General features: G+C 38.5%; 1 protein-coding gene across 1 annotated transcript in view; it reads right to left on the bottom strand.

The window, feature by feature from the left end:
• Nucleotides 1-658: 658 nt before the first annotated feature.
• FOXO1 (forkhead box O1) overlaps nt 659-19,929 on the bottom strand; it is a 46,880-nt gene continuing 27,609 nt past the window's right edge. Inside the window, exons 2-3 of the mRNA XM_032213476.1 lie at nt 4,863-6,215; nt 659-3,614 (exon numbers count right to left, since the gene is read on the bottom strand). Of these exons, the coding sequence (XP_032069367.1) occupies nt 4,872-6,215 (1,344 nt within the window). The 3' untranslated portion in view covers nt 659-3,614; nt 4,863-4,871. The remainder of the gene's footprint in view (nt 3,615-4,862; nt 6,216-19,929) is intronic.

The raw sequence follows: 19,929 nt of genomic DNA, 5'->3' as shown, positions 1-19,929 counted from the left end.
CTGGTTTAAATGCCATGGGGAGGATAATTTAGAAAAAGGAAGTCTGTTCTGCTGCAGAATATACCAGAGGAGAAGTGAACAGACTTTAAGTCAACAACTCAATGTCCATGGGAACAACTTGCTACCTCTATTTAGGCATCTTAAACTTCTCTTTTTTTTCCAAGCGCAGCTACAGCAGCGGCACTTTTTGGAATAAGGACACCAAATTAATGTAGACCAAGATTCCAGCTGTAGAAGTTGGTAACGCCGTTAAAATAAAATCTACAGTGGCATCATTTTATTGCTGGCTTTTGGTTGTGGGTGGTAAATGTTACAGCCTGAAACAAGTGTTTGTTGAGAAAGTTAGCAGATAAGGAACACAAATAATCCCATACATAACTGAGTGAATGCAGAATTGGGAATCAGAGCCAGGGGATTTATTTGGGTGCAAATAGGGCCGCAGGCAATGACTTCCTAAACCAAATCATACCTCCTCAATCTCAGGTCCCCATATATTAAAAAAGGAAAATAGTATTTATTTATTTTATAAAATATATTATCTTTCCAATAAAAAAATGCCCAAGAAGTTGTTTTAAAAAGCCTCTTCTCGTGATAATTCTGTAAAGACAGATTAGAAAGATTTTTAAATGCCTTTGCATTTCTGAATGAGTACAAACAATAACAAATAAACAGAATCCTTTATCAGCATACAGATAGCATATGAAGGACAAGATCATTAAAGTAATGCATATACATGTACGGGTTTATACAAAGGATTATTTTCTGTTTGGAAAAACATCAGGCACTTTTCCGCAAATATCCAAAAGGTAGTCTGAGGTGTTCAGCAATCAAATTGCCTTCTCTTTACAAATCGCAAAAATGATCTGAAATATTTGGATGTCAACATGTTGGTGAGGGAGATACAAGGGAAACCAAAGTGGAGGATGAGTCTTTTCATAAAAGATCTAGTTATAATGCAGTTACATTTTCTCTGTTATCTTAAACCACATCATTAATTTCAGACCATATAAAGCACAAAATCATTTTCTTGAAATATTAATTATAAATTAATAAGCCTGAACTTTTACTCTTATGATCTTAAGAATGTTTAAAAGTTGTAGCAACGTCTAATTCATTGGAACAAGTGCAAATTTAAGATTGCAATCCTGAGACATGCTTGTTAGGATGTCAAACCCATTGAATGGTCAGAATTATATCACAGCAAGCATGTGAAGAATTGCAATGTAAGACTTTTAAGGAACTGGTCCATATTAATAATCATCTCTTTTTTTAAAAAAAAATGCTGTTGAGTTGTCACCATTCAACATTATAACATTAGCTTATCATTTCATAGAACTTGTCAGTTTATCAAAGCAGAGATCTCATTAATGCAATTATTAATACATAATTAGAAAACAATACATTAAATTGGAACAGTTCTATTACATATTTCTTTTACAGACTGAGACAGAGAGTAGCCTGGCTGCTTGGAAAAGCAACTGACACAATTCACAAAGCCATCATTTGCTATTATTTAAAATTACAGAATATAAAGATATATGCAAAAACATGTATGATCAATCTTCACATTGATTTTTATAACACCACACTCCATTACTTTTTTAATTTCCCTGTCCTCCTGCCCTGTAACAGCATTACTGGGCATTGGGTCCAGGTAACGCTAATTGTCAGTTGTTTTAAATGAGCAGAGGTGTTTTTTAACTGGGCAAGCAATATTCAACTAATATTCATACTGAATTGAAACATACATAGAGACATGAAAATATTTAACAGTCTTTCCCAGGATTCTTTGCCAGCATTATTAGAATATTCTTAGGTTATAATATGCTCATGGAAACATTCTCCTCTTAAGGGTATTCTGGTAGTAGTTAACATATATTCCTGCAGCTGTACACCTTGTGGTATTATATGAAAATAAGATCTTCAAAAAATACCTTGTATGTGTCTTCCATGAGACAAGTGCAATTGAACCACATGATATATTGAATCATTGGAGGAGGGTTAAACCTTAAATGTCCCTCAGGGGCTCACCTAATGTTCACTAAATCATCCATGGCTATTCCTCATGACCTCTCTCTCCAAAACATTGAAACAAAATGATTTGGCAAGTTTGAGGGGCCAGTCTTCCTGCCTTTTCCTCAGGTGCCCCTGAAATCTACTTCAGAGAATTGAAAATTAAATTTGCTAGGATTTAAAGACTTTTTTTGAATAAATATTTTCTTTGCTTGGATTTTGGAGGGAAGAGATTCAATATCATATAAAAGAAAGATGCACCACACGGCTATTATATCAAAGAGACATAACATATAGCTCACAATTTCAATGATATTTATATTTATTTATATATTGCAAGCCTGCTCTTATCAATCTAAGAGTAAATTATTGGAACTTTTCTTGATCATTGTAAGATGTTGAAGCCAATGGTCGGTAAACCCCAGCAAAACTATTGTTACATTATTATGATCAAGATTTATTTCTACAAAATACATTATTACATCATAATTAGCGTAAACCAGTTTCTAGCTGTATGATCTCTTCAAATCAAAATAGGAGGCAGTAATAAAAAAGAAATGAGGGACCATGCAATTAAAAAAGGTAAATTAAAATGGATTATTAAAGAAAATATTAACACAAATGCCTAATAATCTTTATAAAACTTCATAAAATAAATACAAATACGATCTGTATGTACAAAGTATTTAACAACATTTAAGACTTTTGGACAGTCAATATAGTACTAAGAATACAGATAATCTTCATGCCAGATAAAAACCAGACATTTTTTATGTAAAAACCTTCTCTTATAAATCTTACAGAGTGCTAATAAAAATTCTCTCCTCTTATATTGTTAAAATACTGTGTATAAAATATGCTGAATGTTTTTAAAATATTGGATTCTGCATATTTTTAAGAAGCTTGTAAAACAGCTAATGTAAGAAAATAGTTATAGATGTATTACAAATTTTATGTTTTATTAATAAAATTAATCAATCTGGAACTCTATAATATATCTACTCCATATGCAAACAAAGCTTCTCAATATACTCTCTAATGTAGAAATCTGAATACCAAAACTTTGGTTGGGTTATATTCAATGGTTTGTCGCATATAAAATTTACAGCAACTTTAATTCGCCAAAAGAAAATTGATCAAGCTGTTCACCATGTTCCATGATTTTAATTTAATCTAATATGTTTTTGCAGAAACAAAGTTTACTTCCACAACTTATTCTATACACCATTTTGCCCATACTGCTGCCATGTTAGCAGGGATTATGGGATTTGAAATTTAATACATCTGGAAGCCACCTATTTGGGGAAAGCTGCAGCATAAAGTCAAGTATCTTCTAATTTTCTATGACATAGTAGTGAGTTTGGCACTTCCAAATAAAGACACTTCCAATGGCACATTCCTTACTTACAGCAGCGAATAATCTGGCAGCAAACATTTTGTACAAAAAAAGAGAGAGAGAGAAAGAGAGATCTGCAGCCAAGACTGACAAGAGAAAAAAAAATCTACAAGAAATTGCGAAGAAGATGAAGAACATCTTTGGACTTCTTTATGCATATGCAGTTCTTGTAGTCAGAGATGTCTGAAGCACTTTAAACTGTAGCCTAGGATAATAGAAAGAAAACATAAAATGATAAAAGGCATTCTTGATTGATCTACAAAAAATGCATTTATGAATGACTTTTTTCATCAGGATCTGGCAAACTACACTACTTTGACATAAGTCTGTCAGGGGGGATATTGAGGTATCTATGCCTTAAAAACTGGTGGTGTTGACTTTCCAGTGGTTTTACTCAAATCAGGTAAAAAGATAACGCTATATTTGACTTCACATGGTAGCTTTCCCTTTGATGTCTGCTGTTGTCTTTTGATGAGCTGCTCTTCTGTGATACTTTGCTTAAGATCACATAGAGTGATTCATCATCTAGATACTTTCAAAATGTAATTCCACCCCATCCTTTCATCATATAACAATATGCAACAATGTCCTACCAAAACCATTCATCTTTAGAAAACTGAGAATGAAAAGCATGATGGTAATTTCAAAATGAAGTCATTAAAATGCCTAGATTAATGGTAAAATAAGTATTCCTTTCTCTTCCATTTTTTGTTGCCCTTTCCACTCATTATTTATTGGCCAAATTGCACCTAAATGTATTCTACACTACTAAACCTTTATCATAGCATTTTATTACTATTAAAATTCAAGTTTTCTGCTTCGAGAAAACTAACGTATCTCATATCTCATAAGATAGCTTTTTAATAACTTCTATAATGATTTTTGAAGTACAGGTAGTCCTTGACTTACCACCACAGTTGAGCCCAAAATTTCTGTTGCTAAGGAAGTTGGTTATTAAGTGGGTTTTGTCCCATCTTTCAACCTTTCTTGTTACCGTTGTTATGTAAATCACTGCAATTGTTAAATTAGTAACAGAATTGTAAAGTGAATCTAACTTCCCCATTGACTTTGCTGGTCAGAAGTTCACAAAAAGTGATCCCATGATTCTGGGACACTGCAACTGTTATAAATATGAGTCTGTTGCCAAGTGTCCCAATTTTAATCACATAACCATGGAGATGTTGCAAGTGTGAAAAAGTCCCAAGTCACCTTGTTGTTGTTATAACTTTGAATGGTCAGTAAATGAAAGATTGTAAATCAAGGATTATCTCTCTGGATTTATAAATCATCAAGGCAAAGTAATCAACTTTCTGATCCAGAATAAGAGAATTTATATGCAGCTTTTCATTCTAATGGAAGAGACTATCCCAAGCTCAATTTTTCCCTTGTATTATTGCTTTAAGATAATGAATGTATTGCAACATAGTCATAAAATAACAAAAAGAGAACTAACCTTCTAGTCTTATCCTGACACCCAGCTGTGTGTTGTCGTTTTAACACCGTGTGGCAAACTTTGGTTAGGTAACACACTGTCAAAGTTAAAATCTAACGTTTCCCCATCCATCAGATCATTACGGATTATTGATTCCATATCGCAGTCCAATCGTTCAATGAACATGTCATCTAAGTCACTAGGCAGCTTCTCCTGATGGAAAGAAACAATTCCCACTCTTCCATACCCATTACAGCTGTTCACCGTGGTGAAGGGGCTTATGCTATTCACTTGCATCGGGTGGCTCATGAGCCCCTGGACTGAGTTTTTTGCTGAGGTTGAATGAGTCATATTTGAACCATGAGACACAGCGCTAAGGGTGAGAGATAAAGTATGGCTGTTTATTACCGCTGTGGGTTGGACATGTCCTTGGTGAGAGTGAGCACTGGGGGCAATGATTTTGTTGTGGGGCTGCTGGTTGCCATATGGTGATATTGCAGAGTTAGAGACCATTAATATATTTTGTCCCAGCACTCGGCTACTAGGCTGGGAAACATGAGTATCTACCGAGGCTAAGACGTCATTATGTGGTGGTGAATCAGAAGTAAGCAACTCCTTAAGAAGTCCTGGACAGTTATATTGGTTAATGGTTCCATAGCTCGATTTATTGTCCTGAATTGTCGGCATAGGCATCTGGGACAAAGAATTTATGCTAGGCTGAGCATAACTGTACTTCCTGTAGTCTGCATTGGTTGAACCTATATTTGTATTGGATGATGTATATGAATAACCAGTAGATTGTTGCATCATGGTAGTAGGTGGCGATTGGGTAGACCCAGTCAATGATGCATTTGGAGACAAAAGATTGAGATTATCCAGTAGGCTTTCCATATTTTCGGAACTACTCATTTCAGAAAGGCTCGGCAGAGTTGAGGCCATTTTGGTTGCGGATGGAGGATAGACCATCGAATGCACGTCCCCTTCCGCGAGGTCATCTTGTTCTGGCAGAATTGGGGAAAGTCGTCCACTAATGGTACTAGCATTCGAACTGGCTCGAGGTCGAAAAGTACTCCAGTTATTATCAAAGTCATCATTGCTATGGTTGCTGGGGCTTGCTGGCCATTTCGAGAACTGTGCTCCTGGACTGTCGCCATTTCCATCTTGACCTGCCTGAAGAGCTGATTTTTTCTTTGCAGCTCTCCCTCTACTTTTTGCAAACTTGCTGCTGTTGTCCATGGAGGCAGCCCTTCTCCTGGGTGACTTGCCACTTTTTCCTCCTTCTGGATTGAGCATCCACCAAGAGCTTTTTCCTGTCCCTTCATTCTGTACTCTAATGAACTTGCTGTGCAAAGAGAGGTTGTGACGGATTGAGTTCTAAAAAAGGAAAATGTAAGAAAGATATTGAATTCCTCTGCCATGATAATATATCCTGGATTCCCCCACACACACAGCCCCCCCCCCACAAATCCATCAAGTCTATCAAATGAGAAATATAACAATATTGATAAAATAGTATCTCCACCTCCACATGCACACTTTTAAATTGTATTTCTATCAGCAACAAAACCTATCATACTTATAGGGTGCAAAGAGGATGAATCAAGGTCAGCAAATCACAGCGGTTGCCACACCAAATAATAACACTCTTCATTATTAGAATCAATAGGATTCTCAGTAGTTGTCAGGAAGCACTACACACATGCAGGAAGCCACACCTGCTCCATCTGAAAATTACCATAGATTATCAAATGTCTGGAAACTAGACTTTTAGCCAGATTGCTACGTTAAAAAGCCCTCCTCATGGGAGCATAGCTGGAGAGAGAAAAAATCAGGATCTGCTAAGCTGGATTTTTTTTCCTCACAAAGAGGAACTGGAAAATCTGGATTCATCAATAATTCCATCCCGTCAGTTCAAAGACAAACTTCTCAGGAAGCAGACTAGACTAATGCAAATGCAGAGAAAGGAGGAGGAGGAGAAGAAGCTGCCCAGAGGAATCAAACAACACAGAACAGTGCAGATGGCACCTGGCTGCAAAAGGGTTAAACCCACTACAATTTCTTCACTTGCCAGTTGACTAGCTAATTGGTCTGAACAGAGAGCTGTTTTACCTCTGCTAAGAGAGCGGAAAGCCAACAGTCCATTCCTACTAAGCCATTCATCTCCTGGCCTATGAGAAAAAGGGAAAGGGCTCAGGACCGCAGAAAGTACACAAGCTTTGTCCCAGCACTCCCGGGCATGTCTTTCTATTAGTAGAAGTCTTAGAAGGGACTGGAATCAGGTGGGTTGGCAGCAAAAGCACAGATAGCTATCACAGTGCCCAAACAAGCTTGGTGTCATTCATCATGTTCGGGACTCGTTTGAGTCCAGGCCCACACTCACAAGAGCCACACAGAATATCACCACGAAACATCCACAAAGAAAACAGACAAAAACACAAACTGATGAGGAGGCATGACCGAGGACCAGAAGCCAGACTGCAAATGCACAATTAGCCTCTTTAAACCCCTCCTATCCTTACATGAAACACAAACCCCCAAACAATCAGAACACACCTCCACTCAATCAGGATACACCTCCACCCAATCAGGACACAGCCAAGCTCCCACCCAATCAGTTCAAACCCCCACTAGCAGTTAAAAGGAAGAAAGCCGAGATTTCACATTGCTCCTGGAAGCACCAAGCCTGAAGTAGCCTGAAGATGATGAATGAGACTTCATCGAAACGTCGCCAAGACATCTCCAATTTTACGCGGGAGAAAACCCGAATAACTAGAGACCTATATATACATATACATATACAGGTGAAACTCAAAAAATTAAAATATCGTGCAAAAGTTCATTTATTTCAGTAATGCAACTTAAAAGGTGAAACTAATATATGAGATAAGACTCATTACATGCAAAGCAAGATAGTTCAAGCCGTGATTTGTCATAATTGTGATGATTATGGCGTACAGCTCATGAAAACCCCAAATCCACAATCTCAGAAAATTAGAATATTACATGCAATCAATAAAACAAGGATTGTACATAGAACAATATTAGACCTCTGAAAAGTATAAGCATGCATATGTACTCAGTATTTGGTTTGGGTCCCTTTTGCAGCAATTACTGCCTCAATGCGGTGTGGCATGGAAGCTATCAGCCTGTGGCACTGCTGAGGTGTTATGGAAGACCAGGATGCTTCAATAGCAGCCTTCAGCTCTTCTGCATTGTTCGGTCTCATGTCTCTCATCTTTCTCTTGGCAATGACCCATAGATTCTCTATGGGGTTCAGGTCAGGCGAGTTTGCTGGCCAATCAAGCACAGTAATCCCACAGTCATTGAACCAGGTTTTGGTGCTTTTGGCAGTGTGGACAGCTGGAAAATGAAATCAGCATCCCCATAAAGCTCATCTGCAGAAGGAAGCATGAAGTGCTCCAAAATCTCCTGGTAGACGGCTGCGTGGACCTTGGTCTTAATGAAGCACAGTGGTCGAAAGTCCTGTTGCTCAGTGCTCTTTTCTGATGAGAGCAACTTTTGCCAAAAGCACCAAAAACTGGTTCAATGACCATGGGATTACTGTGCTTGATTGGCCTCTCCATTCTTCTTCCATACTCTGGGTCCTTGGTTTCCAAATGGGATGCAAAAGTTGCTCTCCTCAGAAAAGAGGACTTTATATATACGTATATATATTCGTAGATTTTCACGGGTGTAGGTATGCTGGTCTTGTTGTATTCGGGTCTTTTCCCGAATACACCAGCCTGAAGATGGCGAGTGAGACCTTGCCGAAACATTGCCAAGACAATCTCAATCTTACACAGGAAAAGACCCGAATACAACAAGACCAGCACATACATACATACATACATACATACATACATACATTATAAATGCTGGGAAGAATATTAGACGCCACTTTATTATAACTTTTGTCATTTTTTTTCCCTTTTCTTGCACTTTTTTCTTTTTTTTTTGTCTTTTTCCTCCTTTACTTTATATTAGCTCGTGTTAGTTTGACCTTTTTGTTTAAAAAGTATGTATGTGTATGTACCTATGCATAAGATTAGAATAAGATAATAAGATAAAACCAGAATAAAAGTATTCAGATTTCATTTGAGCAAGTATGGCAAGCCCATTAGAAATATTAGGGGAATATATGGTTGTCAATTTATAATTTGCTCTGAATTCCCCTTTTTGCAAGATGCAAGTTTGTGTGTGTGTGTGTGTGCATAAGATATAGGTTAAAGGCCAAATTAGTGTGTGTTTTGTACTGGGGGGGATTTTGTGGCTTTGTGTCAAGGGAGCAGAAACCTGACCTCTTTCCCTACTTTCTTGCACTTCACCTTCCTTGTCTGGTTCACGTTTGATAGTGCAATTAGACAGCAATTAGACTGTTTAAAGAAGTTAGTGAGAAATGGGGTGTGTGTGGTGTCAATTTTTACCTTCCTCCTTTGCATGCACTTTTTCGGGTGAGAAGTACGACACTTCCTCTGTTTCATAATTGAAGGGGGGGGGAAATACACTGCTGTTCTACATGTCTGTTTTATCTTGTATGATGTTTCTAGCCAAGGCTTCTGTAAACTTGCTTCATTCACCCAATGTCAACTCCAGAAATGATCACTTTCTAATTCGAACCATCATCTTCTGAGCAAATGTAAATTCCTACTTCCTACTTCAGTATACAGTATTCCTACTGAAAATAACTTCAAGAGGGACTGGCAGAATAATAGTACTACACCTTCACTCTGGCAATATCAACAGCTAAGAACTTTTGAAGCAACTTTAGATAATTCAGTGTGAGAAGAACACGAGGCTGGAAAACCTTACAAAAAACACAACACTCTGGATTGTTCAGACTAAAATCCACTAACACATTCCAAAAAGAATTCGATATGTTTTCTGGCCATCATATATCCCACCTTACCAAAGCTTAAAATATGTTTACACTGAAAATGTAAATTCTGTGTGCAGACCTATTTGTGCAAATTATTCACTCCATCCATAAAAGAATCATTTAGTATTTTGCAGAAACTGCAGAGGCCTCCTTAGTCATCAAAAAGTTACAATCTAGTATTCTTATACAAAGGACATCCAAGGTCACTTTTGGAGTAGCTAAGCCATCTCCGAATTTTGCCAACAACAACAGAAGTTCCAAACAGGAAAAAGTTTGCAGCAGAGTGCCTGTTACATAAATTCCTGTTTTTCACAGGCCGGGGGAGATTAAAGAAACTACAGTATGATTTACTACTTGGAAAAAAGTGTGGAAGAGAAATAAGTATTGCAAAAATATTTAGCATAGTTATTGATGTTGTGTCTACAAATCTTTGCCAAACACAGACATGACTTGATAATGGTACAATTTTAAACACTGGAACTTGGCAACTGGGACACCAAGTGCAGTGACTGAATTTAGAGTCTGTCCCTTATGCCTAGAAAGAACATGAGCAACACTGAAAATGAAAGGTGGCGTTTTTTTCTAAACTAAGCAGGAGTTTCACTTCAAAGTACGTGCCTCAACTCAGTGTGTCAAATTTTATTGCTCTATTTCTTGGCAGGATTCACTGCAATTTCACCCACGATAAATCTTCAGTGGAGTCACCAGGTTTCTCTCTAACTTTGCAAACTTAACACTGGAAGTATTTCTGCATGAAGGCATAATTATTCTATTGCTACTTTCATAGATCTTTGTTTCTATTCCCCGATCCCCCCACTACATTTGGAAGATGATCTGTGTGACCCTTTTTCCTCCTGCCAAGCTTAGAAATAAATGCAACAGGTAGGATATAACTGAGGCAATTCAGTGTCCTTTCCAGTCAACCAAGCAGAAAATCAAGACTACTAGCAACCTGTATCCATCCTCCTCCTTACAGCAACTCCTGAGGTAATAAAACTCCCCTTGTGCCCCTCTACAAAGAGAAAGGGGAAATTTAAATTTTTAGCCCACATTTCAAGTCCATGCTATGGGTATCTGGCTAGTTATGATACACAGAAAGATAGATCTTAGGCTTTTGGTATAATGGAAAGTTGTTTATCCATCAAGACTTTCTGCAAATAAATCCCCATTGAATCTGTGATGAAGGCATAACAGAATTATGGTCTATTTTCCAACACTTATAGGTCACACTGAAGAACAGTGTATGGAAGCAGAGCAGTGGTGGGTTTCGAAATTTTTTAGAACCTCTTCTGCAGGTGTGTCCTGCTTTGTAGGAGTGGCTTGCTGGCCATGTGACTGGGTGGGAGTGGCTTGCCATCCATGTGACTGGGTAGGCGTGGCCAACTTGTAAAATGTGGGGAAACTCACTTAACAACGCTCTTGCTTAGCAATCAAAATTTTGGCTCAAAAACTCTGGCATTTGAAGCATGCAAGTCTTAAAGCTGTCAAGTAACAAGACCCTTGCACCCATAATCCTTCAGGGGCAAAAAACCCCAGGGGTGTTCAAACTTGACAGCTTTAAGACTTGTGGACTTCAACTCCCAGAATTCCTCCTCCAGTCATGTTGGATCAGGAACTCTGACACTGAAGTGTGCAAGTCTTAAAGCTGTCAAGTTACAAGACCCTTGCACCCTTAACCCTTTAGGAAAAAAAAACCAGGGGTGTTCAAACTTGACAGCTTTAAGATTTATGAACTTCAACTCCCAGAATTCCTCCTCTGGCTCTTCATTTTGATGATGTGCGGACGGGCGGGGGGAGGGAGCTGGAACCAGTTCTAAACGGCACTGTAGGTTTGTGGAACCTCTTCTATAGAAGAGGTTAGAACTGGCAGGAACCCACCCCTGTAGCAGAGAGAACATAACTGAACAATTGGTCACAGCCAACTCGTTGCAGTCAACTCACCGTGGTCAACTTGCCACAGTCAATTCAACAAATACAAAAGTTAAATTAATTTCAACAGAACCGTGGCCAATATTAATAAAGTCAATCCAGAAATATAAGAGTTACAATAATTTCGACAAAAATGGGGTCATCAATAATAAAAGTAGCTGAATGAAACAGTTAATACAGTGTTGAATTGTCCCATGGCGAATTGGCCATGGGGAGTTGTCCTAGACCCCAGAGAGATAGCAAGGCCTTGCTTGAATCCAGACATTTGGATATGCGATACAGAAGAATTTGATAGCAATAGCAGTTAGACTTATATACCGCTTCATAGGGCTTTCAGCCCTCTCTAAGCGGTTTACAGAGTCAGCATATTGCCCCCAACAACAATCTGGGTCCTCATTTTACCCACCTCGGAAGGATGGAAGGCTGAGTCAACCCTGAGGCGGTGAGATTTGAACAGCCGAACTGCAGAACTGCAGTCAGCTGAAGTAGCCTGCAGTGCTGCATTTAACCACTGCATTTAACCACTGCAACCCCCTCCCCCAAACCCCCACATGCCAGGCATTTATTGAGATTGTGAAATGGACGAGAAGGATTAAATTGAGTTCAACGCTCCACTTTGCAAATCAAGCTGCACTGTTTGTTTTTTTTACAGGAATTGAAAACTCTATACAGGGGTCTCCAACCTTGGCAACTTTAAGACTTGTGGACTTCAACTCCCAGACTTCCTCAGCCAGCTTGCTGCCTGAGGAAGTCTGGGAGTTGAAGTCCACAAGTCTTAAAGTTGCCAAGGTTGGAGAGGCCCTGCCCTATAACATTGCCTGTAAAATCTGCTAGAAAGTGCTGAGTTTAAATGATGGAACTGCCCAGGCAACTGTTTTCCTGAATGGGAAAATGCCTCTGTCTGATCTTTGTACAACTCCAATGTCACAAAGTGCAACTGAATCAGGGAATGAGAGACAAGATTTATCACTATTTACATCCTTTTCAAATATTATTCTGTGGTGGCACAGTGGTTAGGATGCAGCACTGCAGGGCTAACTCACTGCTCACTCCAGGAGTTCAATTCTGAGCAGCTCAAGGTTGACTCAGCCTTCCATCCTTCCGAGGTCGATAAAATGAGGAGCCAGTTTGTTGGGGGCAATAGGGGCTAACTCTGTAAACCACTTAGGGCTGTTAAACACTGTGAAGCAGTATATAAATCTAAGTGCTATTGCTGTTCATTTGAGTAATAGTTATTGTTTTGCTGTTAGCAATTTGCTACCAAATGTTTGTGGGACTTGAAGCATACTGTATCCTGATCAATGTTTCCAGATCACTAAATCAGATACTGATCATCTAAATCATCTACTGTTCATTCAGAAGCCCACATGTCCATCCACAGCAAAGCTAGCAACTGCTTCTTGTTACCTGAAATATGTCTATAGGAGGAGATGCTCTGAAATTTGGAAGCCGAGAGCTCCACAGAGATAAATCTGACCCAGTGAGGTCCCTGTGGCTTAATACAGGTTGTTGATTTCCAATGACTATTAGCAGCCGGAAACCAGTGGTCTGATCCTCACCAATCTTTTGAATAAGTAATCAGCAAGCAGTTGGGACACCAGATTGTTGGGCTTCCTGCCTTAACAGCAGCAGGAAACCAATGATCCATTTCCTGCCGGCCAGCTGATCGTGCTGATTAGTTGGCCGGCAGGAAAAGCAAACCACGTTCCTAAGATTCCAGGAGGTCACACTTTTGGTGGTTTAGGACTGTCTATGACCTCTAGATCATAGCTTGTCCATCCACAATATATTGGCATTTCAAAGTTTCAGTGAAACCCGAAAGTCTTCTCCATTTCCAGATATAGTACCATCTATGGGGAAAGACATTGCTTTTCTATCAAAAAAAGATAAGGAATGTCTGAAGAGTTTCTAATGTTGATGGATTTAATTAGAGGCTTATCAAAATTATTTAGCCAAAAAATCATGGATATATTGATATGCATATAATGGTAGTAAAATGTTCTGATTTTTTCCTGTATTTAAGGATTTGGTAACTGTTTTCTGATATAACCATTCTGATACATAGAAAAGAGTTTTCAGAGGATATTTAAAATTAGAAAGTTATATTAGTGATCTGTTGTACTGCTTTTTTCAGAGGACAATTCACTTTGTCAAGATTTCAGGTGATGTCTTTAATACACTAATATTTTTTGAAATCAGTTATGAACCACATCTCTGGGGAATTGAACATCTGTTTCATTAGCTATTGTGCACCCTATTTATAGCAGAATTGAGATTACACAGAAATTACAAAGCATCTCAGAAAGTGTGTTTGTCTATGTTTGTGTATGTGTCTATGAATCAATGAAATAAAACCTTAGCTGCTCATTTCTTAATTTTCTATCTGTTTCAATATATTGTTTACATTCTGTTTTTTGGGTTTGGTCTTAGAGAATATGTACTTTAAATGAAAGTGAAATGTACAGTGTAAATGGATTTTTAAAAAATATCGCACGTAGATTTAAAAAGAAGAAATTTAAACACAAGGTAGCAAGGAGCGGCACAAAATCTTACTTAGTAAAAAGTCGAATCACAGAAGTGTTCTTAAAAGAACTCCATTACTGCATTCAAATAATATATTTCTCCTGGTTTAATTAAAATATTTTCTGAGCATCATAGAATACACTGTGCTTTGTACAATCAGGCACACTATTTTTATAACATGCTAAGCCACGAAAACAAAATAGCCTTTCCCCTTCAAAGCTAACAAACTTTCAGCTCATTCTCATGTTTCCTTGCTGTAATACAAAGACACCCCACTGATATATCCTCACAAGGTTGCCTCTATCTTACTGAACAGCCAGGCTAAAATTGGCGTAAAATGTTGTGGTCCAAAAAGTAATGTTTTCCCTCATAAAATGACATGAAACCATGAACATTCTAAAGCACACAGAGAAACAGCTTTGGGGAACATGTTCAGGCTCAACAATCTGCTTGGTTCCAATTGACCAAGAAGATCAGCTATGACACCATCACCTCCTATATGGTTCCTGGTCTCGGCATCTTCATGGACATTTTTGCTTTGGCTACAGGAGAGACAGGATACTTCCTGAGAGTGGCCTAATTCCTCTTCTTTTAGGAGGAGTGGATATGAGAATATTGATCTCATGGAGGAACATAGACAGTCTTCCTTTTTTAGTAGCCAAAATAAAAATAAACCTAGGACGAAGCTTTTGAGAAAGAAAAGTAGAACCTCAAAAGTATTGTTCTTAAAAATTTCTAAAGGACTGCTGAATTTAGGAGGGGTAGGTTGCACCATCCCAAATACCGACACAATCAGAAGGCTGGGAGAGATGTCAAAAAAAAACAACCCACAGCTTGTGGCAAGCCTACAAGTGCTAATGTTGCAGCATGGACAATATTGTGCTGATTTTGGCTGCTGGAACTAGAGCTCCTCAGGAAACAGCTGAACAGCCTATGCTTGTTCACTATGCAAACCTACCTGACAAAATCATTCCAGCCACAATTGGCACAGGCACTAGCGTTGACCAGAAGCAGTGACCTAACCTCGACCATAAAGACACAAACCAGGACACAAGTAGTTTTCTCTGAGGAGATCCTATCAAGCTGTTTTGGTCCTCTGTGGGATAAAGGAGAGAGCAAAGAAAGCAAAGATGGGGGATCAGGGGCTCTAATAACTAAAGTTGAAGGTAAGAACCATGTCTTTATTATCATCCCTGAGCCTCTGATCGGCGAGAAAGAGGAATCAGAACTACTCTCCTGATCATCTACGTACGTCCCAAGGTCTAAGGAACAGAGCAGTTCTTGAAGACACTTGAGAGGACAATATTCCGATCGCTAGAACTATTGGAATATTGAACATCCCATTGTTTTCATCCCCCATAGAAAACCACCCCATTCCCTGGACCAGTGTTTCTCAACCTTGTCAACTTGAAGATGTCTGGACTTCAACTCCCAGAATTCCCCAGCCAGCATTCGCTGGCTGGGGAATTCTGGGAGTTGAAGTCCAGACATCTTCAAGTTGACAAGGTTGAGAAACGCTGCCCTGGACAGTCTGCTTTCTTGCTACAATAAGAATAAGGTAAGAAAAAACACTGACGTAATAAAAACGAAAGTTCAAACGCCGTCCCACGACATATATGAACAATTTGCTGGTAGTTTGTTTTCCTACCCAGTGACTAAGGCTGGCAGGAAGGAGAAAGGTAGCCGGGAATCCAGCTATCACTGCTCAAGGTTACACCCTCCTGAGTGAGAGGGCAGCAGTTATTGCTGAGGTACAATAAAACGAAGCAGCAGAAGGAACCCTTTTCATACTGACCTACTTTCTTCTCAACTCAAAGATGTGCGGAAAGAGCCCTTAGCCAGCTGTATTGTGTAACTGCCAGGTTTTGACCTGGTTTGAGTGGAAAACTCAAATCACGGGCATTTTTTCACATTCGTGCCCTCCTGGTATTTCAGCCTCTGGATCCTGGTATTTTACTATTATATTTTTATAATGTTTTTCAAATACAGGTAAGCCCTTGATGTTCGACCACAATTGAGCCCAAAATTTCTGTTGCTAAGCAAGGTAGTTGTTAAGTGAATTTTGCCCAAGTTTTATTATTTTTCTTGCCACAGTGGCTTTCCCCATTGACTTTGCTTGTCGGAAGGTGCCAAAGGTGATTTCATGACCCCGGGACACTGCAACCGTCCTAAGCACATGGCATCTGCAAAGCACCTGAATTTTGTTCACGTGACCACAGGGATGCTACAACGGTAGTAAGTGTGGAAAAATGCTCATAAGTCCCTTTTTTTTCAGGGCCGTTGCAACTTTCAACAATCACTAAATGAATGGTTGTAAGTCAAGGACTACCTGTATCTATTGCTATTACGAGCAGTTCTCCTTTAAATACAGATCAGAATTGTCCATTAAGATGGTCTCTTGCAATCTGTCATATAGGTGGATTCAGGAAAGTCCTTTGAATTGGGAAATCTCCAGGACAAATAAAGACAAAATGATGGATTTGATAAGTTAAAAGTAGAATCATCATGCATTTCCTGGAAAGTAATGAAAAGCCAACATAGTTTGGGAAATAAGTACTTTGTTTAACCCCAAAGACAGGAACCCCTAAGTTCAAGATGCTCCCTTCCTGGAATACCAGAATATTGTAAACTGGATTATTAGAAAGCCAAAATATATCCCAAAGTGAGGCTCCTCCAGGGGTGGGTTTCTCGCCCCGTTCCAACCGGTTCAGTTGGAACGGGGCCGGCGGCGTCCTCGTGCACGTGCGCGGTGCACGCATGCGTACTAGCGTCTGCGCGATGCTCCAGCTGCTCCTGGATGATCGCGCAGGCGCTGTATGCGTCCTGCGCATGCGTGGAAGCGCAGAACTCATCAAAACCAGGTAAGGACCGAGGGCGGGCGCGCCCTTCGCCGTTCCCGGAAGTTACTTACTTCCGGGTTCGGCGACCAACCGGTTCACAGGGACCGCCGCAAACCGGTTGAAACCCACCCCTGGGCTCCTCCAAGAAAACTACATGGATGTATCCACAAAGTCATCAAGCATCTTATGTGATTAGAAAGGAAGATTAAATAGAAAAAGGGATATAAAATTTTAAAAAAATATTTCTTGTCTTGTCAATCAGAGTTGCCAATGGCCATTAAAATCAGTCCTGGAGATTTCCCAATCCAATAAATGCATGCTTGTAACCCACCTTGTGAATCATGACTATGAATGAATGAATGAGAAAAAAAACCACACAAACACACACACACAAGAAAATTAATGATTAATAATTAAAAGTGCCTGTAAAATAAAGCACCATTGCCTGTACATGCGGTGCCTTATTTTTGCAAGCATGAAATTACAGATTATCACAGGTAATTTTTGGGAGAGGAAAGGAAAAACCAATGTATTCTCACTGTTTTCTTTTTCATTGTTTATTTTATTGTCCTTTTATTTTACTTCTGTTTCATTTATTATTATTATTATTTTCATTTCTTGCTTTTTATTGTTGTAAACTGCCTAGAGTAATCCTATGGTGAGATAGGCAGTAAACACACACACACACACACACATTTTCATTGTGAGTCACACTTTTTTTATCAGTACATATCATAAACATTGAAGTCTGGCCTATATGTTTTTAATTGATACCTACAGTGAACCATTTATTAGAATTACAGATATTTAGTTATCAAAGGAAACAGTTGTTGGAATCGGTGATGAAAGCTGTCATTTAATTGTCCACCTAGGCCACCTAAACACTTTTGAAAGGTCACTGTTTAAAAGTGACTGAGCTGACAATAAAACGCCACCAACTTCTTTAGCTTATATTTTGTTCCAATTTAGTATTTCCTGCAACTTCAGAATCATACAACAGGAATGACAGGGCCCTAAGCCAAGAACCTCCATTGTTTTCAATGGAGGCACTCAAGAATTGGCATAACAGGCTGGAAATTACAATGGAAGTGGAACTGGCCAGGCATCCATTCACACTGCCTTCACCCGCTCTTTGTCTCCCCTTCCCCTCACAGGATGAGTTTTGCTCAGAAATTCCAGTACTGTATTACAAATACCAAGGGGGAAAACATGCCATGCACACTATATATTGAGAAAGACAAATAGCCTGTTACATTTGTATTCCACCCAACCTCCAAGGAACTCAGTGCAGCCTTTGAAAGTTTCCCGCAGTGCCACAAACACTAGCTTCAAGTTTATGAATGAGGCAGGCAGCTACTGAGATCAAAAGACACGCAAATGGGCCCAGAGGGATTTATCAAGGCAACATGCACCAGACTATAAAGTTCTGCTTAGCATAAGTAGTTTCTAACTGCATGGGCATGGTGTTATTCTACACAAAGAATTTATTTCACTGCTGGCAAAACAGTCCAATATCCCAACTTTCATTCTGCTGCTCAGAACAATTCTACTTTTTAACATTTCTGCAAGACGTTTTCTTTTAAAGAGAGGTTTGTCCAGGTTCCTAGTATTTATTTGTTTACACATAAACATACTAGGTATGTAATTTGTTTGCGTTTTAGAATGTTTGTTTTTCTTCAAGTTACTGTCAATCTTGTCATAGTTTCATTCCAGACTATTTTGAGCAGTTAAAAGGAAATAATCACCATTTGTGCAGTGCTATTGATAAATTGCAATTCATCAATAGAGTGCCTTGTGATTCATTTAAGCACTTTTACATTCTGAACTTAATTATCTTACGGAATTCTCCCCTTCCAAAATTCCTCAACTGTGAAACACTCAACCAATATTTCTCTTCTCTATTCTCTTTATCATTCTCTGATTTTATTTTTTTTATAATCCCTGAAACAGAGAACACAGCCCCAAAATGTTTGCCAGCACAAGACTTAAAAACAGAGAAAAAAAGGAAACACGGTAAGCATGTGCAGTTTCACATTTTAAACTTACAGTACTTACATCATTGTAGCTCCTTTCTCATAATCACACTGTAGCTACAAGAATTAAAACTTTGCTTCTGCCAATGCTAAACATCCATACTTTTTTTTAGAGTGATCTTATTCCTAATAATGCACATTAAAAATGTGTCGTTCCCCCTCTCTACATACATACAAGCACACACAAACACACACACAGGTTCATAAATAAGAAAATAACTGTTTTTATACAACAGATTCAATACACTTAGGGAAAAAAACAGTAGGCTTTTCTTGAATTAAATGTCTTTACATCAAAAGGTACATAGATAACATTGTTTAATGTTAACATTGTTTAAAGGCCAACTCTGTTGACCTAAAATTGAATGTTCCAATTCCTGCTCCATTGTTGCTTCAAATTACTGATACCTACCTGGAAAAAAAATATTTATGTCTATTTAATAAAAGTTGGGCTTAAAATTTTCCAAAACTATTTACAATAAGAGTTTTGTATGCAGCTGGTGCAAGTCCAAACTGTATAATTAAACAATATTTTAATTATGTACTCTGCCATTCCACACTTTTAGCCCCACATTCTTTAATTGAAAATCAACTAATCTAAGATATTAACACTATTTCTTTAACCACGAATTTTCTCCAACACTCTTCCCCAAAAGATTTAACTGAAATTCTCAAAACAGTTATCTGATAGATATATTTACTTGGGAAGTAATATTGTTTTATTGTAGAAAATATGATGGCATATAAAATAAATGTATATGACTGGCTAACTACTATTTATCTACCTTCGCAGGAGTGAATGAAAAGAAAAACACAGACCATCAGTCCAGTATCCCTATACCAATTCAGCTACTGATGCAAAAATTTGAGATATCTATCACTTTTTG

The sequence above is a fragment of the Thamnophis elegans genome, chromosome 3 (assembly GCF_009769535.1).
Source record: "Thamnophis elegans isolate rThaEle1 chromosome 3, rThaEle1.pri, whole genome shotgun sequence".
In the NCBI taxonomy this organism is placed as follows: Eukaryota; Metazoa; Chordata; class Lepidosauria; order Squamata; family Colubridae; genus Thamnophis; species Thamnophis elegans.
This window is presented reverse-complemented; position numbering and strand designations above follow the sequence as displayed.